The sequence below is a fragment of the Chenopodium quinoa genome, unplaced genomic scaffold, assembly GCF_001683475.1.
Source record: "Chenopodium quinoa cultivar QQ74 unplaced genomic scaffold, ASM168347v1, whole genome shotgun sequence".
NCBI classification, from domain to species: Eukaryota; Viridiplantae; Streptophyta; class Magnoliopsida; order Caryophyllales; family Amaranthaceae; genus Chenopodium; species Chenopodium quinoa.
In genome coordinates, this window is record NW_018743175.1 from 5,436,237 (window position 1) to 5,458,652 (window position 22,416).

General features: G+C 34.0%; 4 protein-coding genes across 5 annotated transcripts; all 4 read right to left on the bottom strand.

Moving 5' to 3' along the window:
* Positions 1–1,625: 1,625 nt before the first annotated feature.
* On the bottom strand, positions 1,626–7,499 carry LOC110732725 (FAM10 family protein At4g22670-like). Its single transcript, XM_021912712.1, has 11 exons — positions 7,158–7,499; positions 7,024–7,060; positions 6,755–6,910; positions 6,217–6,304; positions 6,054–6,131; positions 5,884–5,948; positions 5,268–5,408; positions 4,332–4,448; positions 3,972–4,250; positions 3,748–3,805; positions 1,626–2,115 (listed from the first exon to the last, which is right to left on the bottom strand). The coding sequence occupies exons 1-11, from the start codon at positions 7,265–7,267 to the stop codon at positions 2,024–2,026; spliced, it is 1,221 nt and encodes a 406-aa protein (XP_021768404.1). The 5' UTR covers positions 7,268–7,499; the 3' UTR covers positions 1,626–2,023.
* Positions 7,500–8,981: 1,482 nt separating this feature from the next.
* On the bottom strand, positions 8,982–12,770 carry LOC110732727 (lipid transfer-like protein VAS). Its single transcript, XM_021912714.1, has 3 exons — positions 12,273–12,770; positions 11,362–11,397; positions 8,982–9,249 (listed from the first exon to the last, which is right to left on the bottom strand). Exons 1-3 carry the CDS (start codon positions 12,571–12,573, stop codon positions 9,155–9,157), a joined length of 432 nt encoding a protein of 143 aa, XP_021768406.1. The 5' UTR covers positions 12,574–12,770; the 3' UTR covers positions 8,982–9,154.
* Positions 12,771–13,626: 856 nt separating this feature from the next.
* On the bottom strand, positions 13,627–16,609 carry LOC110732726 (lipid transfer-like protein VAS). The gene is made up of 3 exons (XM_021912713.1): positions 16,068–16,609; positions 15,573–15,635; positions 13,627–13,915 (listed from the first exon to the last, which is right to left on the bottom strand). The coding sequence occupies exons 1-3, from the start codon at positions 16,387–16,389 to the stop codon at positions 13,803–13,805; spliced, it is 498 nt and encodes a 165-aa protein (XP_021768405.1). The 5' UTR covers positions 16,390–16,609; the 3' UTR covers positions 13,627–13,802.
* Positions 16,610–19,259: 2,650 nt separating this feature from the next.
* LOC110732246 (cell wall integrity and stress response component 1-like) lies at positions 19,260–21,464 on the bottom strand. Of its 2 annotated transcripts, XM_021912160.1 has the most exons (5): positions 21,104–21,464; positions 20,952–21,002; positions 20,657–20,701; positions 20,417–20,488; positions 19,260–19,833 (listed from the first exon to the last, which is right to left on the bottom strand). In XM_021912160.1, the coding sequence occupies exons 1-5, from the start codon at positions 21,408–21,410 to the stop codon at positions 19,448–19,450; spliced, it is 861 nt and encodes a 286-aa protein (XP_021767852.1). In that variant the 5' UTR covers positions 21,411–21,464; the 3' UTR covers positions 19,260–19,447. The 2 variants fall into 2 exon arrangements, with proteins under 2 accessions (XP_021767852.1, XP_021767853.1); XM_021912161.1 differs by lacking the exon at positions 20,952–21,002.
* Positions 21,465–22,416: the final 952 nt, after the last annotated feature.

The following is a 22,416-nucleotide window of genomic DNA, read 5'->3' on the forward strand; positions in this document are numbered from 1 at the left end:
AAAAAAAAAAACATATTTTAACAATCATCACACAATTAATTCCTACAAATGAACAGTTTCATTGTAAGGAAAAATTTAGCGCGCATTGCGAGTTTGAAACTAGCTTACAAGACAGATTATGAGTGAAGTTTCATATAGACTAAACGATTAAATGAGAAGTCATAGAATTAGCCCCACCTAGAAAATGTAATAATATAGAGTTCTTGTGGTAAAGAATGAGTTGATAATTATAACTTGTGGACTTAAAGATTCAACATTAAAACAATTTCAAACAAGTAGTTAGGAACCAAACTGAACACAAGAAAATTCAGTGGTAAGTTTTAAGCTATATGCTACAGTAATAATACGCAAGTTGAAACTTCAAACTATTTTTTTTCTTTTTTTGGGTACAAGAAGTTCAAACTAGACAATTGTTTACTTTTCTTTACATTTAAGATAATGCAAAGGAATAAATAGATCCTCTGCAATTTCTATTTTTTTATTGAGTTATCTCGTATGCCATATTTGACATAGCACATAAAGTAAATTCAGCAACTTTCTGTGTGGCCAGAGTTACTTATTCTGGGGTTACATATTTCAAATTACTAATTCAAGGGTTACTTAGACGGTCAGGGGTTAAATATTGTGGAGTTACTCGGTCGGTTAGCATATTTTTTGTATGAGAGTAACCCCTGACCGATCGAGTTCTCCTGAATAAATAACCCCGGCCACACAGAAAAAACAACAAAGTAACTTTTTTTTAAGGAAATTTTGTAAATAACCACCCCTCAAATCATCCTTTGTTGAGCTTACCACCCATTTTTTACAAAACTAAACGATACCACCTCCTAAAGTCAAAACCATTAGATATCACCACCCTTCTCCTATCCTGACCAGTTTTACAAAATGTCTTGTTTTTTTAGTTATACTCATACTTTGTATAACATGTTTGACTCAATCAAAGAGTAAATTTTAGGGAATTTCCCTTCATACATTCATATGGATAATTCTAGAAAAAAGAAATTTCAAAAATTTCAAGAACATTGGTCATTATCAAAGCAGAATAAAATAAACTAGTTTTCTTAAGAAAAATGATGTTTCATCTCAAGCATATTCTATGACAGTAAGACTTACTAAAGAAAGTCGGAAGTTCCTCTCTGGGGTAAATAGTCCTCAACCAACAGGAACGATATTACTAGAATAACATAATATTCAGTTGCAAAAGACGTACTCCAAAGTACGGAGTATATTACGAGTAGAATTGTAGGCAAGATAGATTACGTTACTAATTTACTATAATAAAAATGGATTGATTCAATTTGATATATACTTCGCATATGTTATTTTTTGACTTGTTTCGTGGGTTTTAATTAATGAATTAATTTTAGTTACAAAAAAAAAAAAAAAAAAGATTATAAATCCAGATGAAACTCAAATGGAATTTGATAAAGTAACTTCTACTTAAATTAATTCATACAACCAACATCTTGTAATAAACATAATTAACCATCTGTTTCCCCAAATCTTGCTACTAACATGGAAACAATGAGTTGGATTGCCAGTTTACCACTCAACTCCCGCACCTGAGGTTCGAATCCTTGTACGAAGAACATGAGCACAGAATGCAGAATTACTCCCAGCAAAAATGAACACTCGATGCAATAAAACAATCCAATATTTGAACTCAACTATAACGATGACAGTATAACACCGAAACAACTGCACAACTTTCCAAAGTTCCATAAAACCAATGCTGACAATATGCAATATTAACAGCAACTATCTTTAGATTCGGTCTATAAGATCTGCTCAAAATCAAGATACAAGTTTCATCTAAATCACAGCATGACATACAACTAGCTGCTGTCTAGCAATATATAAAAGTGAAGCCCATCAATGTTGGAACATGCACAATTAAGGTCAACTAAAAGGGCAAAAGTGCCGATGTTAAGTACCTCCACTCAATCTTTTAAAATTTTGCAGGAAGAACCACTCATTTTTTTTGTCACCATGTTTTGTCTCACCAACAGATGTATCTTCACAATCAACCGGAAAATTTGCCCATCATCTTAGCTATAATGGGGGCCACCTTCGGATTTGCTTGGTGCTTTGCCAGATTTGCTGGGTTCTTCATTACTGTAAGAGTACCAAATCAAATTTCAGAAACTTGATTATGAGCAGATTTCAAATGAAAAGAGTAAAATCAGGATGGAGATTGCAGACATTCAAAATCTCAGTGACCTAAAACAAATGCTATGATACCTAGTCAATAGAATCTTACATTCTTTCATGCATCAAATTTGAGAAATCAATTCATACTTAATATAGAAAGATGAGAAATTACAAAAGGTTGAACCAGAAGCAAATATAAATTCTTGGACAGGCCCATTTCAAATTCTGAGCAAGTCCTACAACTCTAACAAGTAACTCAGTCTTAGGCCTCTTAGCCAAAACATTATTTAAATAAATTTATGGGGAGATGACTCAAATATAACCACAGCATTTAGCATAAGTCATTATAATTATGTCACCCTGCTGTAGTATGAGACAGTTCTCTATTCTACACCCAAAAGGCCTACAATGTGGTAAGGCCAGAACAGCAGATATAATCACAATTATTTCAAAAATGCAAGGAAAACAAATGTAAAATGCTCTGCTCTCCATTGCCACAATCCACACACTACAAATTTACCAACTCAATTGAGCCAATAATGCAATGAAGCATAATAGAACATTAGGTCAACCTACATATTAGCTAACATTGCCTTCTGCATGCAAGGAGTGCACAATCATGAATCAAAAAGCTTTTTAATTACTTAAATTCCATTTTATCTTACATTAGTGAATGTCTCTCGTACTACATTATGTCATATAAAACGCAATGCACTAACATAGTATTATTTGTCTGTATGTTACACCAATGTAGTATTTCTTGATAATTTAAAAATGTTCATTATAGCTCCGAAGTTTTCACAAACCGTTGTATAACATTAAATGAAAGTGATTTTGAATTGGGAATAGTTAGACATGTTTCCTGTAGGACACAAGGAAAACCCATTCCATTGTATACAAGACATGAAATGGGTTGAGGCCAAAATCAAAACAATCCACCCCCTTTCTTCTCTCTAAATAAGAATGAGGGAATATGGGATTTAACGTCTCTACATACAGAACTTGAACCCTCCCCACCCCACCACCAAATGGTCACTTTTAATGAGCAAGTCAGCCCACTTAATCAGACACAAATCAAAATAAAGTCAGATGACTAAAACTAAACTAGGTTATCATAGGCCCAAGGACACCTCTATACAATCTCACCAAGTTTTTAGTATCCCCAGGCCCCAGCAATAAGTGACAGAAATGAAAAAAATGGAGAGAAACAGAAGTGAAACCTCTAAACCAGCAGGAAGCAGTTACTCTCACAACTCACGATGAATAAATCGAAAAAACTAAGTGAACAGTGGATTTTGCTTATAAATTGACATGGAATTTTCCAAGAATGTGCAAGGTAATATTCACATTTGTCATTACAGCATCTAATAGTCAGTCACTGGTGATAATGAGTAGTCATGAAAATCAATAAGAGCACATGTATACAAGTGCAGGGGTATTGTGTACAGCTTTGGTCATTCACAGAGCATTAATACCATATGACCTTGTACTAACCAAGGTGTGAAGTTGAGTCATTGACATAGCAATATAAAATAACAAAATCCATAATTAGTGCAATAACAACATCAGGAAGAGCTGAATGACATTAGCACTCACCATCTTGAAGAGCCGCCATGACCTCTGGATCCTTAAAGGCCGTCATCAACTCAGGGTCCTGATCCAAACATTACAATTACCATATAAGAAATCAAATTCAGACTTGGAGAAACAGGAAGCATTAACAGATAAAAATAGGTAAAGTACTACAGTTAAGGTACGGCTGGCAAATCATCAATATGGAGATACCATAAAAATCATTTCGAAACAGCATTTCAACTCACATTTAATATTTTGCTGAAATCAACATTGCCAGGCATACCTCCAGCAGCTCCAGGCATACCTCCAGCCGCTCCAGGCATACCTCCTGGGAATCCACCAGGCATACCACCAGGGAACCCACCCGGCATACCGCCAGGGAACCCTCCAGGCATACTGCCAGGGAACCCTCCAGGCATACCACCAGGGAATCCTCCAGGCATACCACCAGGGAATCCTCCAGGCATACCACCAGATCTACTTGAAGATGACTTTTCCTCCTCCTTGGCTTTCTCATAGGCAGCCTAAAAAGGAACATCACCATATCAGTTGCATAGTCAACACACTAACATAATTTCGGAACAAAAGAAATAAAAAAAAGAAACCTGTGCTTCAGCCTTCCTGCGCTGTCTTTCTCGTTGAGCCCTTCTTTCCTCTCTTTCCTTGCGCAGCCTATCATATTTCCTCCTATGCTCTTCAATCCTGTGTGCATTGGGCTCAACCTGATAGGTTGATATGAGAGGTGTCAGAGACCTAATCCCTTAAACATATATTGGAATACCAAGTAGAACCCTAACCCCCATCCCAAACAAATAAACACAACAGGAAGACACAAAAAGAAAAAAAAAATAAAAAAAATAAAAAATAAATTGTTACTTCCTAGTATTCTTCTCACATTAAAAAACACTATTTTACGTCATAGCTCCTTGAAAACAGAGCTTTGACCTAAATTCTTGAATCAACTAATCCAGCATCCTACTGGCTCGACTCCCCAACCCCCACCAAAATAGCAATTCACATAAAGGCGGCCTCACCCTCTCCTAACGCCAGCAATATCTTGACAGGTATTGCTGGATCTAGACAGGAAATCAAATATTAATTGCGGTCACAATAGCAATAACAGTTGTATAAGAGCAGTTTAAAACTCCAAATGTTACAAAATCATTTTGCATTAGCATTTTGGTCACTATATAGAAAATGCTTGTCCATTTTGGTGAATTGCTATATACTAGTGTGCAAAACAGCTAAAAACCAGCTAACTGCTAGTTAAACCAGCTAACTACACTACTGCTAAACGAGTTAACAAAGTACTAGATCTCTATAGCTTGCACTATCATCTCATTCAAATGCATCCAACCAGTAGAGTATGCAGATAGAAAATAACACTGTTACTGTTAACCAACTCAACTGTTACTTCTTACATGGAAAGAAACCCCCCTCAACATACTTCATCAATGAAAGATTGTATAACGCTGGGGTGTCAAACCAATAATAACAGATATAAAGGAATATGCAGGATAAAAAATCAATATTGGTAGCACCTTTTTTAGCACTGCGCTTATTTCTTCATCATAGTCGATTGTTGAGGCCACATGCAGATCCTTAGCAGCCTCTGCCCACTGACCAAGCATTGCTCTTGCCATGCCACGAGCTTTGTGCCCTTTAGCAGAATCAGGATTTATCTGGCAAAAGGAATACGAGAAATTAAAAGACTTCTGCAAGCTGCACTATGAATTCCATGAAAGGATAAAAATTGTGCAAACTGAGCATGCAAATAGGTTATGCAAAGGTTAGAACAGGAGACTATCCGTTTCAACATATCATATCTACAGTGGGCAGGTATTTACTCTTCGAATAGTACAACCAGGGTATTAAATCTTGGTTCTATCACTGCATCGTGCATTGTATAGGTTTTTGAACTTAGCACAACCGCAATATAAGTCCAAGGCAGTGGCAAACCATAAAAATTTGCCCACGAAGTGGTATAGTGACCATTATTGCAGTGGCAACTGCCAACAAGATTCAAACCTTTCAAAATTTCAGTACATATATGCAACATATATAGCACTATAGCAGTCAATCATCTATGCAAGAGGAGTTTTCATAAATCATTATTCAATCAGTTTCAGTGAAAAAAATATTCAAGTCTAATGTTACCTCCAAAGCAGCATTGGCATCACGTATAGCAGCATTTGGCTTCTTCATCTTTACATACACACTAGCTGTGGAACAGCAGATGACACATCAGTATAATACTAGAACAACAATCAATAAAAACAATGATATCAGAATACAAAGTATAACCTGAACAGAGCATGAAGTTTTACCTCTGGTAGCATACATAATAGCCGACGGATTGAGTACTATAGCTGATGTCAAATGCTCAATTGCTTCCTCTGGCTTGCCTAATATCCCAAAAAGCACACATAAATAAGACGAGACAGCTGAGAAAACACCCACTAAACTTTACAACATATATGATGTAATTACCTTCTGAAATTGCTTCCATTGCCTTCATTTTTTCTTCTTGAGCCGCCTCACGGTTTTCATCTGTGACTTCAACCGAAGAATCACCCATCTACAAAAAATTCCAATACAAAAAGAGTCAATATATTTGCAACTATAGGAGAGCATTTAGTTACTCAAAACTCAAACAATACATTCTAAACCACCATCCAAGATCATCACTCATAAGACAGCACAAGACCCTTCACAATTGTTCAACGTTCACATAAGGCTACTTACCCTACACTTACAACGTCAAAGGCCGAAGCTTTGGCAGAGGCATTCAGGGTAATGATATAGTATCTTAATTTCTTACCATCTAAGACTTATGCATCAATATTCCAATAACAAAGTACATTTACCAAACCTATTATGTTGATTCAAACCGAATAAAAGCGATTTTTCAAGCATTTTAGCAGCAAATATCATATTCATATCAAATAGTTCAACGCATATGAAAAATCTCACGTTTCCAATACTAAATTAAATCAAATGCATCAAAAAATAGATAAAATAAAAAGACCTTCTGAGGAGGATCATTATCAGGTTCAACGATTTCGCCTTCTAGCTCAACATCAGATTCAACAATCTCCTCCTCTTCCTCTTCTTCCTCTACTTCTTCAACATGCGGCTTAGCATCCGCTACATCCTCGTCACTCTCATCATCAACAGTGTATTTCTGAATCCACAAATTCAAAAAACATTTACAACATACACACACAAAATGCACAAATTAACAAGCAAATTTTTTTTTAAAAAAATCGAAATAAAAAAACCCTAGAAAAAAATTACCGATTTGTCGGAAGAAGTAGGAAGCTTAGCACCAAGACTGAAACCAACAAATGCAAAAACAATTAGAAAAATCAAGAGGATAGAGAAAACGACGAGATTAAACTAAGGTTTTTGGCAATGGCGGAAATTCATACCTTTCGATGTAGTCGCGGAAGAAGGAGAGAGAAGGATCGTAGAGAATGGAAGGGTTTGATTTGCAGAGATCAACGAATTGCTTCAATTGCTGAACTTTTGAATCATCCATTGTTATCTTTTTCGAGCTTTAAGATTAAGATCTGCAGAAATTAATTTATCGAACAAAAATTTGGGTTTCGCAGTAAAATGAGCAGAGAGGTTGAAGATGATTTAATAGAAGTAATTAGGGTTTAAGGGAAAGAAATGATGAAATGAATAGAAACTTGTTTTTGTTTGATTTGATTAAAACCCCTAAATTGTTTCTAGTAGCTTCTTTTGTTAAATGGATAATCTTCTTTTATTAGGAGTGTGAAGTGTACAAATGCATTTCACCGTTGAATTTATTGGAATTGAAAAATACAGTTACATGACCTATTTTTGCAAGGTGTCGTTTCATAATGCTCCAAAAGGCAAACCTAAATTTTGTAAGATTACTCTCTAGTCTTGATTTTGGTCTTTTGTGCATAAAATTGGGGCGCACACACTCCACGTGTATCATGTATTCATGTGTTAGTGCATCATGCATAGAGTTGTAAATGAGGTGGATTGTGTAAGTTTGTAACTCTGTAAGGTATTATGCTCCAATGAGCTGAGTAGTGCTTAGCTTGAAACACGCCAAGGAAAAGTTGTGTTGTGTCGATAATTTAGATACAGGGTCTAGGCTTGGTAGACTCGCACATTGTGTTTTAATAACAGCTCTTTTGCAAGTATTGTCCATGTACAACTTGTGGCTCGATTCGTGTCTCTCGTGTTGTGCTAGACTTGTGATAAACTCATACGGTCATACATGTCAAGTCAATTATGTGCTAGCTTGGTTCATGCCTTCTTCTAATCAATCTCCTATACTTTGTTTGACACAATGCTAATCTGATTATCTTCGTTCAAAAATTATACGCTTTCTTACTAGTTACCGTGCTAAAGATTCAATATTCAATGCATATCTAAGACTGTTTTCTTGATTAATTTACCATGATTTAATGTTCCTTTTCATCGGTTAAGAATTGTTTGTCTTAAGCATATAGATTAGTTTACAAACATTTTTTTTATTTAAATTGATCAATAGAAGTAATCTAAGCCTAGTATACAATATAAAAACACTTTTAAATGCCATTTGAAACACTTTTAAGCTTAAGTAGTCATCAATTACAAGTACGCTTAGGTGGCATTTGCGTTGGATAGATGACTAGGTAATGCTACTTTAGGAGCAACATTGCTACATGCCTTCCATGATCGATTTCTTATTCTGGGTTTTTGCTTGTATTTTGTCCAATTTCTTCATATGTGTGACATGATCCGTTGCAGGTCTCCAAATATTACAATATACGTAGAATTGACCATATTACAACCATTTTAACTGTTGGTGCTAGTACTCCTAGTAGCTTTAGGCAATGGTATGTTTTTCCTCCTGCTTCCTTAGCTTGTCTAGAGACTTGCTTTTGAGATTGTAATGGTTGGGTTACACAGGCCGATGGCGGTACAGTACCGAGTTATGTTGTGAGAGACCGGGATTAGATAATTAGCTTGCTGTCAAGGAGCTTGTACCCTCCATTTTATACATCCTATCTTTCAATTTGAACTGGGAGTTTTCTTAAGTTGAACATTGTTTTGGTTGTGGGTTTAGGAATCTGATTGAAATTAATCAAAGGCTACTTATTTTGTATAGTAAAGGAGTACTCCGTAAGAAATTAATCAAAACATAAATATAAGGTAATTTTTACCCTTTTTTATTAATCGATTTACTCTACTCAATTACTTATAACACATTATAAAATTGACATACACAGTGTTCTAAAAATAAAGATATACCATAATACTAGTATAACAGGAGATAAATAAATACATAAACACCCGAGGCAAACAATGATCAACCTTTGATTTAACGTGGAGCAAACTGAAATGGTAATACATGAAAATTGAAAATTGAAAATTGAAAATTGAAAATACATGCAATTGCAATCTAATAGAACATGAAGAATGCTCCAAGCATGAGTAAGATGGCAACTAATCCAGCTCCTGTAATCCTACCAGCAGCATTGCCAGGAGGACTGCTTCCTGCAAAGATTATATAGCCAAAGATATAAACTTATGTCAGTTCATTCAAATTACAGAAAATTAGTTTCATACGGAGTTAGATAGTTTCATGTATATCCGATGACATAACTTGTTTGTTTTGTCAATTAGGAAATAAGAAACAGGAACAAATCCAACCCAAATCATCCACCGGATGAATACAAAGTTACAAACCGAATTTCCAAATACAATTCTGCAAGCAGCAAACTCAATTTCAGTACTGAGCATATTGACAGAAGTTGATCAGACCGACAAATCAAGTATGAAATACAAACGTCTCTAACTCCAATCAAAATTTCACATTGTTTAATAGTATTCCATGAAAAACTTAGAGAGTTTTCATTTTATTGATTGTAGATTTAGTGCTGTAACACCTTTTGAAATAGAAGCGTACTCCACTTTTTAAAAGTTGGAGGGAAGAGTGAAGCATCAAATTTCCTTTCCTTTTTCCCAGTCCATATAATTTTTGGAAATCTACCAGCTAATCTCACGCGGCAAAGTTTTATCTTGCAGAGCTTACCAAGTTGATGTTAAGATGGGAGGAGTAAATGCTTTAGTTCCTGACCCTTTCCGCCATTTCCCTTTTTCTTGATGGAGGGAAGAGAAGCCGAGCATTGCTTATATGACAACTTACTGCTTGGTTAGACCTAAGAATGGTATTTTCCTTTTTCTCCCATACAAAGTGATCAATTTTTTTTAGACTTTTAGTAATTTCTCTTCAAAATGCTAGATTTGGAAAGATACGAGTTAAGAAGAGAAAATCAGGATAGCACGCATGTAATGATGTAATCATGAAAAGAGACGAGCAAAAGCTAGAGCGTGAACTAAGGTGCTAGTGTCAAATTAAGGATGTTAGGTAATAGATGGAGGGGTTAGCAGCTAGGCGAGGAGGGGCTGGCAGGTGGTCTCACAAAGAGTCAGTCATCAGGAGATACAAAGATGGAAGTGCATGCCAGTAAGTGAATAATAATCGAGGTAGGTATACGGGACATGACCATCACAGCTGTCTGTTTTTCAAGAAGAAACATCTAAAAACAGAGACCGGGAGACGTTTACTGCTAGTCAAGATAGCCAGGACTTGGAACTTGGAATTTCCCAAATAATTCAAACCTAACACTAATGCATTCAATAACCATATCCTCGTTTGATGACACATCAATTGGCATCATAGAGGTAATAGATGGAACAAAAATTCTTTGTCCAATACTCCTAAGAAACAACTCACCAAACTTCAATGATACTAACAAAATGTATGGCAGGTTTACAGCATAACAAATGGAAGTAGCTAAGGATAATTAGGTGGATTGAAATTGAAAGGAACTAGTCACCACAAACCTCAGCAATTACAAGCTAGTATGATACTCCGTAGCTTGCTAGGAGTAAATTGGACTGGGTTTTGATATGGATTTGATATTTCAATCACTAAAACTTATTTTTTTCGACACCTCTACGTGGAAGAACAGTTTTCTATGTTTCAATAGTGCAAATTCTAATCACCCATTAATAATAAAAGTAAAAAAGTAGATGTGTCTACAAAGGTTGAAGTTAACCACTACAATAAAAATATAGCAAGAATGAATGCCCCAGCCAATTTCTTCAAAGTCATAAAAATTGTGCGAAAAATCAGTTATAAGTTCTAAACGTTGTTAATTATTAGTTCAAAATAGCAAATCAACCATCCGTGCAAGACACCATATCTATGCAAGACACCATATCTAAGTCTAACATTATTTTTATGAGTCCGAGTAATATAAGTCCATGTGACACAAGTCTGAACTAGACTACTAGTAACTAGTATGTGTTGACAATTCTTTACAAGAAGCAAATGCTCAAGGTAACCAAAGAATTAAGTTACATCACATTAGTTACCCTCCTCCCCTCATATTTACAACAACCAACCAATCAACCACCACCATCTACATTTAATCCGTGTCCAAAAGGACATAACAAATATGGACATGGTATTCAAGCAAAGTACGGACTACACGTTATTTTCAAGTACAGGGCAACTAACAACATTGAAATGCCTAAAAAAAGTAAATCAATTATTCAAATTTTAAGGCTTTAAACCAAATGACAATGAAGAAATGTTACCTGAAGGAGTTGAAGATGATGGGGAATTTGCTAAACCTGACCAAGGGGGAATAATTATACATAGAAAAAAGTATTAGAATAATTACACCAAGGTAAATGTAATTTTAAAATAAGGAAATTGATATACATAAAGGAGCCAATTTTACAAATATTAAGTTAGATATACATTAAAACATCCATTCTACTAATCGACACGTAATTTATCATACATTCTAAAATTACTTATGAAATTTCAGATTGCATGTAAGAAGAAACACATACAATTGATAAAGTAACTTGGAAGGGTAGTCCATATTTTTTTTTTTTTTTTTTTTCCGTTCTATAAATCGATTTCATTAATTGATGGTCACATGAAGTCTACAATATTGAAACAATTCAACCAAATTGAGTTTGGTTGAATTTCAAATTCGCTGGTAGGCTATGTAAACATATTGAGCTTATCATTTTCATTGTTGTTCGCGGGATTATACACTTGTAATATTACCATCTACTAGTCTACTATAACACATACAAATTGAGAAATATTTCACATTAATCTACTTGTTGAACTTTCTATATGCAACTTCTTAACTTTTATTATTTTCCACCTTGTTAAATCATCAAAATGCATGTGAAAACAAAATAGTATTTCCTTTAAGCCTTTTTTTTTTTCTTTTTTTGGTCTTAGTTTGACTTTTCAATTCACAATAATCAAGGAGATTTAATTCAATTAATTTCTATAGAATACTAATCAAGCTCATAAAGAACACAATTGATCAAACAACAAAAAGTCAATCACTCAATCCCAAACAAAAACATGTAATTTTTTAAAAAATTCCCAAATAATTAAGCTCATAAATGATAAATTAACCAATCAAACAACCCAAATAAATCAAAATAATGATGATTAAGAAAAAAGAAAAAGGAAAAACCTTTGCATATATCAGGAGATTTGCCAGTATCAATATGACAAAGCTTAGGAAGATTCATAGCTTGAGTAATATTAATACCAAGAGCTTGAATTAAATTGGGATTATTGTATATATTGCATAAGCATTGCTTTTCATTGGTCACCGCTTCTTTAAGTGGGTTACAGCAGCTTGGCGGCGGCGTAGTGGTGGAGTTCAAGTAGTTCACGCACGCCGTTAGCTTCGACCCGCATGAAGGTGTTTCGCCTGAGCTTTGCGCCGCCGCTAGCGCTACCGCCAATAATACAGCAACGATTTTGCTCATGTTCAAAGAAAGTAAGAAAGTCGAAAGATGGCTTTCTTGTTTATTGGGGAATTTTCTTGGGATTGTTTTGAAGGTTGGAGTGTGGTTTTATGGATTTGGAGTTGAGTGGCAGGTGAAAGTGGGGCCTCTATAGAAGATGACTAGGGTGAATGAATGTGAATATGTGTATATTCATTGAAAATTGGTAGGAAAAAAAATCTTGTTGTGCAGATGCTGAGATGAGTTTCACTATAGCCATCGCTTAATATTCTATTTTAAAAGAGGGGTAAATGAAATTTAATTCGTGACTCTTATGTCACATTGACTCTGATATAATGTTAACTGACAAGTTAACTAAAAAGTTAAGCTAATGGTTATAGCTCATATCATGACTTTGTTTTAATACATTCTATCATACAAAATATATCGCTTTTGCTCATATAGATATTTTAAGTATAAATATTCTCTTGAAAAATTGTAGGAGTGTTACATTGGCTTGACTTTGTTAATTACCTCGAAGCATAGAAACATTCTTTTGAAAAGTTGTAAGAGTGTTGAATGGGCTTGACTTTGTTAATTACCTCGTAGCATAAAAACATTCTCTTGAAAAGTTTCAACATATGGCCTCACCTTGCTCAATATCTTATCGTAAACATTCTAACTATTTGTTGATCAAGAATAATAAACAATCTAATTTCTACCTTCTAATTAGCTAGAGTGGTTGATGTTATTGCTTGGATTGGTATGATTTTATTTAGATGATTATAATTAGTCTTGTACCGACTAAGAATTAAACGTGATAATACAACTCCTCTATATAAGGTAGAGCTGTAGAGGTATAAGTACACTTCTATAAGAGCCAGGAGAAGTCACAGCTATAGCCCGGCTTCACCAAAGAGTAGTTGGTAGAGATTTTAACTTATCTATGCCAACTGCGATTCTTTCAGCTTAAGTAATGTTCCAAACCATGAGTATGGTTATAAGAGACTACACTGTTATAACAATTTACAATTTACAATTTTATCAATGAATCAATGACGGGATTAGACAATACCCAGGTATAACATCAAATTGTGATGGAAGAAAGCACTTAAAAATTAATTAGATACTCAGGAAAATGTTCAAACACTGAATGGCCTCATCAGAATTGATGTCTTCCACAATAATGATATGATGATTATGATCATCATGCAATAATTTCTAGATTACACAAGTTAATTAAAGATATCAAAAGAGCAGAAAAGCACATACTAAAACATTGTATATGCCCCAAACATAAGTAAGATAGAAACTATTCCAACCGAACCAGCCCCTGTGATCTTAGGGGCAGCATTGCCAGGAGGACTGCTTGTAGACGCGCTCCCTGCAAAGATTGATCAGATGATTAGCTTAGTTTAGTACATCCAAATTAAATGGGTTTCATGCAAATTAATGTATTATGGTTTTCCTATCTACCGGTAGCAAACTTGTTACAAAGCATATATGCAGAGGTTGGTCATGCTACCAAATAAAATTAAGATCAAAACCCATCAACATAATTTCACTACATGACCACATGGAAAAGAAATCACCCCTTCTAGTTCATAACATTGTTCTCTTTCCGGAGAAAAAGAGTGTGTGTGTGTGTGTGTTGGGGGGGGGGGGGGTTGCCTGTTTGGAACCATCAAAGAGCATTTTACATGTTCAACTCTACAGTCTACACTATATGTGGGAATGGCCCTGATAGGCCTGAATCAATTCCACATCTATTCTTTCAATGTTGTTACAAAGCTCAGTTAATGCAGCAGAACAAGCTATGGCTTCGACTGAATGCAGACCACTAACTTCAGTAGAGTGTTCAGATGGACTACTTTAGGAGCAAATGAGCAATGCAAACAATTTCAGATATAGGTATAGTTCTTTTGATATTAGTGGTTATTAATAGGTTGTGTTTCTGCTAGTTTTTGTTAGCCTTGGGGAAGGGGGTTTTGCCCTCCCTGTGGTCTTGACTAGGTTGTAACCGGTCAGCTTGTTCATGAAAATAGAAAATTTCTCAAACTGTTATCATTGTTCATTCTTGTCAAATGCATTCGAGGAGAAAACAATAATACCATACAACAGAGATGAGTAAACGAGGGAGAAAGAGGGCAGTGTGGTCTCCAGCTTTCCACTGCTGGGATATTGGTGACAAAAGGTGATAGTGGTGGGAGAAAGGGCTGGGCTAGTAAGCCATCTTGCCAATCGCAACTGGCTGATTATAATGAAAATCATCTTAGGTAGTAGTATCACCTTTATTCCCCCCTCCTCTTTCAATCAAATAAGGCTAACAAACCAATCAAACATTGGATAATTGATAGCGAAGTCCTGACTACTGAGAGTCTAAGCCAACACCAATATCCTTATCCTTGCTTCATGACACCAATGATTCAATTGGCATCATAAAAGGTACTAAGGATAGACAGACAGCAATCTTGTATAATTCTGCTTAAGTAGCTCGACAATTTTCAAACACGCATGTTAAATGCTTAACATAAGGAGAAGCTAAGGTTCCTTTACCTAAGCTAAGGTGCTAGAAAAGGTCTTCAAGTGGAATGGAAGAAGCACTTTGTTTGAAGTGTGCAATTAGTCACTTGTAAACAAAGTACTACAAGCACAAGACGGGTCGGTCTCTAGAAGCCAAATGTCCCAAGTTTGACAAATTCGGGCAACAATTGGCTACGAACCAATAATATATACAGCTAATCCAGCTCAACTTATGTCGACGCCTCTATCAAAACTTTTACCATAACAAGATATCAAAACAAACCACTTGAAATCATGATAGTGACTCCACCCCACCCACTCCACAACAACCAGAAATTCTCCATCCCCATTTATAATTCTTCCCAATTTGTCACAGACACAATGTATCAATCCAAAAAAGCACTCAATTTTGCAATTAGTATTATTGTCAGTTGTCACAAAAAATGAAATAAACCAAAAACAGAAACTAAGAAAAATCAAATTTCAAAAGGCCATTCCAAAAATGGAAACTTTTTTACCTGGAGGAGTTGGGGTTGATCCAGCGGCAGGTGAAGAAGATGGAGATGGGGCTTGGGCTAAATCTGAACAAAAGGGTACAAAATCAACAAATACACATATTCATATGTATTCAAAATAAATTAATCAATAATACGAGTAATTGGACTATAGGATTGCAAATCAACAGTATATCCACACTAGTGACACTACTACTACCTGAGTCATCAATTGCATAGCAAAATTCAAAATCAAAATCCAATAACATTTAAAATCCAAAACATCGAATTTTACAAGAACAATTTTGATACTAATTGAATAATTCGATTGCAAATTAAACAGTAATTTCAGACTAATACTACTTAATCATATGCAAACAAAGAAATGATATTTTTTCAAAGAAACCCAACCAAAATTAAAACTTTTTAAACCAAAATCAAGGGAAAATTATAAATGACAAAACCAAACATAAAAATTACAAAAACCAAAATAATTAAATTAATTAAAATAAAACCAACCTTTGCAAAAGGTGCTGGGATCTTTGACAGTATTAATATGACAAAGAGTGATGAGATTAAGAGCTTGAGTAACATTAATTTGTAAAGCTTGAATTAAAGCAGGATTATTATAAATATTGCAAAGACATTTTCTTTCATTTGTCACCGCTTCTTTGAGTGGAGTACAACAGCTTGTATCCGGTGTTTTGGTGGCGTTCAAGTAAGAGAAACACGGCGCTAGCTTTGTTGCGCACGAGGGTATTCCGTCCGACCCTTGCGCCGCCGTGCACGCTACTAGCGCCGCCAGTAAAACCACCACCACCACCACCGACAATTTGCCCATTTTCTAAAGGATTATAGTGAACAACAATTATTTGTTTTTGTTTTTTACTTGGAATGATTTTATCTTAAGGAGTCACGGGGGTTTAACTATTTAAGTTTAGTTTAGGTTAGGTTTTATGGTGATTTTGTTTAGAGGATTTAATTGGAACTTATCTTATTAGGTTTTGACTCAAGTCTATCATGAAATGTGTGTTTATCAATATACGGAGTAGTGTATTTTTTATTTTTGTACTGTGTTGTTTGTTTTGTTAAAAATAAAAAGATATGGAGTAATTTTGAAGATCCAAGTTAACCATATTTTGTTATTGGCCTAAGTTTATCTCGAAATGTCTAACTCAAAATAATTTAATGAGTAGATCACGTAAAATGAAAATAACATTGTTTTTATCCCTTGTTATCATAAAATATGGAAGAATTACCAATTAATAAGTAACAAATATCTAGCTGATGAGTAGAGTTTAGCCTGAGTATACTTGATAGACCTTATATTGTGAATCGTAGATGAATAGATTTATCAGTGATTTGATTTATGACACATTTTGTATCTATCTAATGTAGACATGTAGAGTAGGACCAATTTAAGTTAGCACATGGTGCAAATTATTATAACTTGTAACATGATGTGAAAATGAAGATCACAAAATGAACATGAATTTGTCTTCTCTGTGTAATTCAATTGTCCCTCATGTCACAATGAGTAGATTACATACACATGATGTATCTAGAAATTAGTATTTAAGTACACAACTAAGACAAACGAATAAATATATGCATCTTATTATCTTAGGGAGAATTTATTACTTTTTAAACGCTATTAGAGTAAATTTGGCATAGGTCAAATTGGCACGCGGACAACTCGTGAACGTCATTTTTAAAATATGGCCTAACCTAACATGACAATGGGGCTGTGCACAAATGTCAATTTTTGAAAATTGGCAGAAGCATGATAAATCAAAGCCTTTCATGTTGTCTCTCTCATTTTCTAACCAGTTAACAATAAATTACAAAGAGAAGAATGGAGAAATCATGCAGGTTTTTCCCTTTTATTGGGTGAGCAATAAGCAATACTTCAACACAGGAAAGAAAGTGAAGAAAGATAAAAAAAAAATTCAAAAGGACCCAGGTCCACAGGCCCTCAATAGAGACATAAAGTTTCACAAAAGCAAGAAAAAGCCCAAACATTTGATCCAGTTCAAGCAATGTTATTAACCCAGCTCACTTTTCTTAGTCCATACTTACAAATTTTTTAATGCCAATCAATTTCATACTTCTACTTCTTAACTATTATTTACAAAAAAAAAAACAAAAAAAAAAACACATTTTTATTATTAATTAGGATCCTATAGCCAATACTTCGTATTTTGTATTTATATACCATTACTAACCTCTAAAATCATGAACAACTTAGTTTTACTAAAGCTAAGCCAAGATTTATTATCTCTTTATTAAGCTAGTAAGGGTCGATAAAATATAAAAAGTACAATTGTATCTTGACGGTATCATAAATTCATTAATAAATTAGTTATTATTTTTTTCGACAAAGGAGAAACAAATAAATTAGTTATAAAGAAAAAAAAAAGAAAAAGAAAATCACAAATTTCAAACCTGAAGCTGGAGTTGGAGCTGTAGTCGGAGACATTGATGGAGCCTTAGCTAGCGCTGTTGCTTGAAAAACAATAACCACGTCAGTAACCATTGCATGTTTCACTTCGTAATAAATTAATTGTCACATTATTTTAACTTTTAATAACATATATATTATATGTATGTACATACTTACTAGATAATAAATCAGGAAAAACTTAATTACCTTCACACTTAGCAATTATATCAAATTGGAGGTCACAACGTTGTGGCAGAGTAAGTGCCTCAGTAACATTGAGACTCAAGGTCTGGATCAACTCAATGCTGCTAAAGATGTTACAAAGACAAGGGATATCATTCTTAAGCACCACCTCTAGGGGCTTGCAACATGTGGCTGGTGGCACGACGGTTGTCGAGTTAATGAACGGGCCACAAGGGTTGAGCTTTGTTACACAATCTGGTAAATCAGCGCCATTTTGTGCTTGTGCCGCTAGTGGTGTTGACACCGCTAGCACCACCATCAAAGCAGCCAAGCACAACACTTTGCTCATTTTCTTTTCTTAAGTATGTATTTGGTTTGTTGTTACGTGTTTGTTATATTTTGTACTCAATTTGATTTCTATTTGTAGACTTGTTTTTTTTTGGTATTGTTGATTAAAAAAAAAAAAAAAACAATAATTCTTAATATTTATTTGATTTGTAGTGCATGATGAATGAAATTTCCTTAGGTATTATTAGTTTGAGCTTCATGTATTTTCGAAAATATATATGATTGACCCTGACCTTGTATTTTTTTTCTTTTCAATTATAAACATACAACATGTAAGTATGTGCTTAATTATTTTTGGAAAGAACCTCCCTTGAGAGTTAACATCTAGCTATTTGACCTTCTCGATTAGTATTGATATATATTATATTTTTATTTTTACGTATATATATACTTCTTTTAATAGCAAGTTGTTTTAATATAGTTGAATGTTTCAGGTTGAACGAATGATTTCCATTCAACAATCAGCATATTAATAAAAATAGTTTCCTATTATTCTCTATTCTATTTTGTAAAGGCTAGGATGAGATCCAATTCCTGTGTTACTTTTACTAATTAATATCCCTATATATGTATCCGAATAAGTGCATTAACATGACTTATGCACATGCCAGAGTACAACTCTAATCATTAATATCGATCTTTGATTTTTACTTAGCTAGCAAAATTATGTAAAAAGTTGTAATTATGGACATGTACATTATTGCACTAATTTAGCAAACTTTTTATAACAACTTTTATTAGTTATAAAATAATACTCGTACAAAGAATCTATTACATATTACTAAAAGCGAATTCAAAATGACACTTGGCAACGTTACATTGAAAATATTCCCTCCAAAAAGTACTTACTTAAATAAATTATTCTTACCATAAAGAACGATTATATATATACAATGATTCAAATCAAGATATCATAGTTATTATTTTAAATCAAGAAACTTATTGCGAAAATAATCAAGAGTGAACTAGGAAGTAATCCAACTATATGTGCAATATTATTGTTGTTACTTCCACTTATGTTTAGGCCGGTCTTCGTCTTCTTTGGAATCCGACTTCCTGTGCCATTGCTAGTACTGCTATTTGTATTAGTGCATAATGTGTCAAGAGATTCACTGATTTTACAAAGCGTCAAATACTGATCAAAAGTGTCGGCATTTGAAGGATCATCAAGAACAGCGATCTTGGCACCAGCACAGAAGCACTCACTTTCATCTGTTACTGCTTGTTCAACAACGGGACAACACTCTGATATTTCACTCTCAGACTTCGAATCGGTACAAGTTAATATCTTTGACCAACATTCGCCAACACCTGTTTGTTGTACATGAAAAAAAAAAAATCAAAATATACCTCGCATAAATTATAATTATTATTATTATTTTGGGTTGGTAAGGAAAATGGCTCTATCAGACTAGAACCTCTCACAGGTTTTCCTGGTTTGGGTTAGCGGGCTAGACACTTTGGGATTAGGGGGGAAGGGTAAGAGAATTCCCACCCCAAAGTGCCTTTAGTGGGGTTTGATCCCACAACCTCAAAGTTGGGAGGTGCAAACTTTAACACTAGACTAAGCTTTGTTTGGTTACCTCGCATAAATTATTATATGATCCAATTGTTAAGTGAAAACGTACAAGCATCACTAGCCTCAGCTTTGGACTCTGAGGTCCGAGAGCTTAACTCTTATCTCGCCTTGCTTCTAACTCTTTTAATTCTCTCCTATATTATATGGGATAAAGCTTAATTTGTTCTCCTAAACAATGATAGATACGACTAGTCAAGGGATAATGAATAACCCTATCTATGTATACACCAACATTATGAATATACAAGAAATAAGTGAAAATTTATACTTGAAAGCTAAAAATAGTTTAATTGATGCATCAAACGAAGAAATTACCAGCTGGTGTTGACTCATCTGGCGAGGGAGTTGATACTTCGGTAGCAGGGGTAGAAGTTGTAGAAGTAGGACCTTCAAAAATTAGAAATTAAATAATACGTATGTCGTATAGGTAAGTATAAATCTTTATACTAGACTTGCTCTAGCTAACAACTAATTAATCAATAACGCATCTTGTTTATTACAAAATCTTCACATGAAAATAAGAAATTAAATCGCATATTAATGAATAAGACATACTTGGTGGTGAGGGATCTTCTACTGGAGCCGAGGTTGGTACAGAGCCTTCAAAATCAATTCAAAATAGTAAACTTAATTTATTAGTGGATCGGAGTAAGTTAAAAATTAAATTATATGACTAAACTAACAAGTATATGCATATATTAAATGTAACATGATCAGAATGCTTGTATTAAGGAATGACAATCGGATTTAAATCACATTTATTTACTAATAAATTTCATATCCTATTTTAATATATATTAGATTTCGACATTTCCCGTATATAAAAGTTGTAGAGATGAAATGTAAATACTTGGTGATGATGAGTCTGGTGACGCAAGTGGAGCCGAGATTGAATCAGAATCTTGATAATAAATAAAAATAGCAAAATCAGTTATTATTTCTTATCTAACAAGTAAACGCATTAGCTATGAGATCGAGTAAGGAAATCGAGGTTGTACATACCATCAGGACATAAGGTCTGAAAAGAACCAGAAATGTCACAAAATGTAAAGATGGTAGAGAAGGAAGCCGCAACAGTTGCATTTTGTTGCACAGTTTCTTTCATCAAACAAAAGCAATCTCTTTCATTGTCTATTTCTTGCTGAATTACTGGACAACACAATAGGACTTCATTATCACCAAGGCAGCTCGTAATGTTGTCCCAACACCCCATATTTCCGACTTCATCGTCTTGTGCTAATGAAGGTCTAATTGATAGTGTTGTCAACATTATTGCAAACAACACCAACAATACCACATTCATTTTCATGCTTAATATCTTATTCTCTCGTTCTCTATTTTTTTTAAAGCTCTAGCTTATTGATGTGAGTAAGTAAATATGATAATTGATATTGAAGCATATGTTATATTTATAGCCAATCTTATTATAGCAGTAGAATGATTATAATAGAACTTAAATTATAATAACTAACATTCTCTCAATAATGTAAAGAATGATGGATCAATTAAGTATTTGAGTGCCTCACAAATGGACGCTACCTCGCCTGTTACTTATTATTAAAAAGCCGTTAGAGGTATAGTATAAATTTTGTACATTCTTATCAGTTATCACCACAATAATTAACTATATGCATTATGCAACACTATATGCTTTTTTGAGGTACTATTATAATGAGATAAGTAATTTATTATACACCTGGGTACATTAAAGATAATTTTTTTCGTTCATAATAAATGAGTAAAAAGACTATTTTTTACTCATTTGCACACGGAGCTAGTAAAGGAGTAAAAAAATTGAGTGTACAAAGTGTTTATGATACACCATGTGTATAATACAAGTATAAAGTTTATCATTATGTTCATTCTTCTATATGAGATAGATGAGGGCAGATGGCACATTATTTACCTCACCAGCATTATTATTATTATTATTATTATTATTATTATTATTATTATTATTATTGCTATCTAGAATTAGGTTTTTAAGCAACTTCTAGGAAGTTGCCAGCCATGCATTTCATAATACCAGCAATAACGTATGTAGTAAATGCATAATCGTTCAACGTAACATTTGACTTCTGTTTTTATACTCCTACTTGGAAGCTTATATTAATTTCTTTTTATGGAATAGCCATGTGCATGCAAGAAATGTTCTGTATGTAATTTTTCTTTAAGAAAAGAACAAAAACCTAAATTCGGCAACTTTTTTAAAAAATAATAACAAAAAAAAAAAAAATCAAATTTCAGTATATCCTGAATGCAAATTAAATTATATAATTATTAAATTATACAGCGTACATGCTCAATTTGAACAA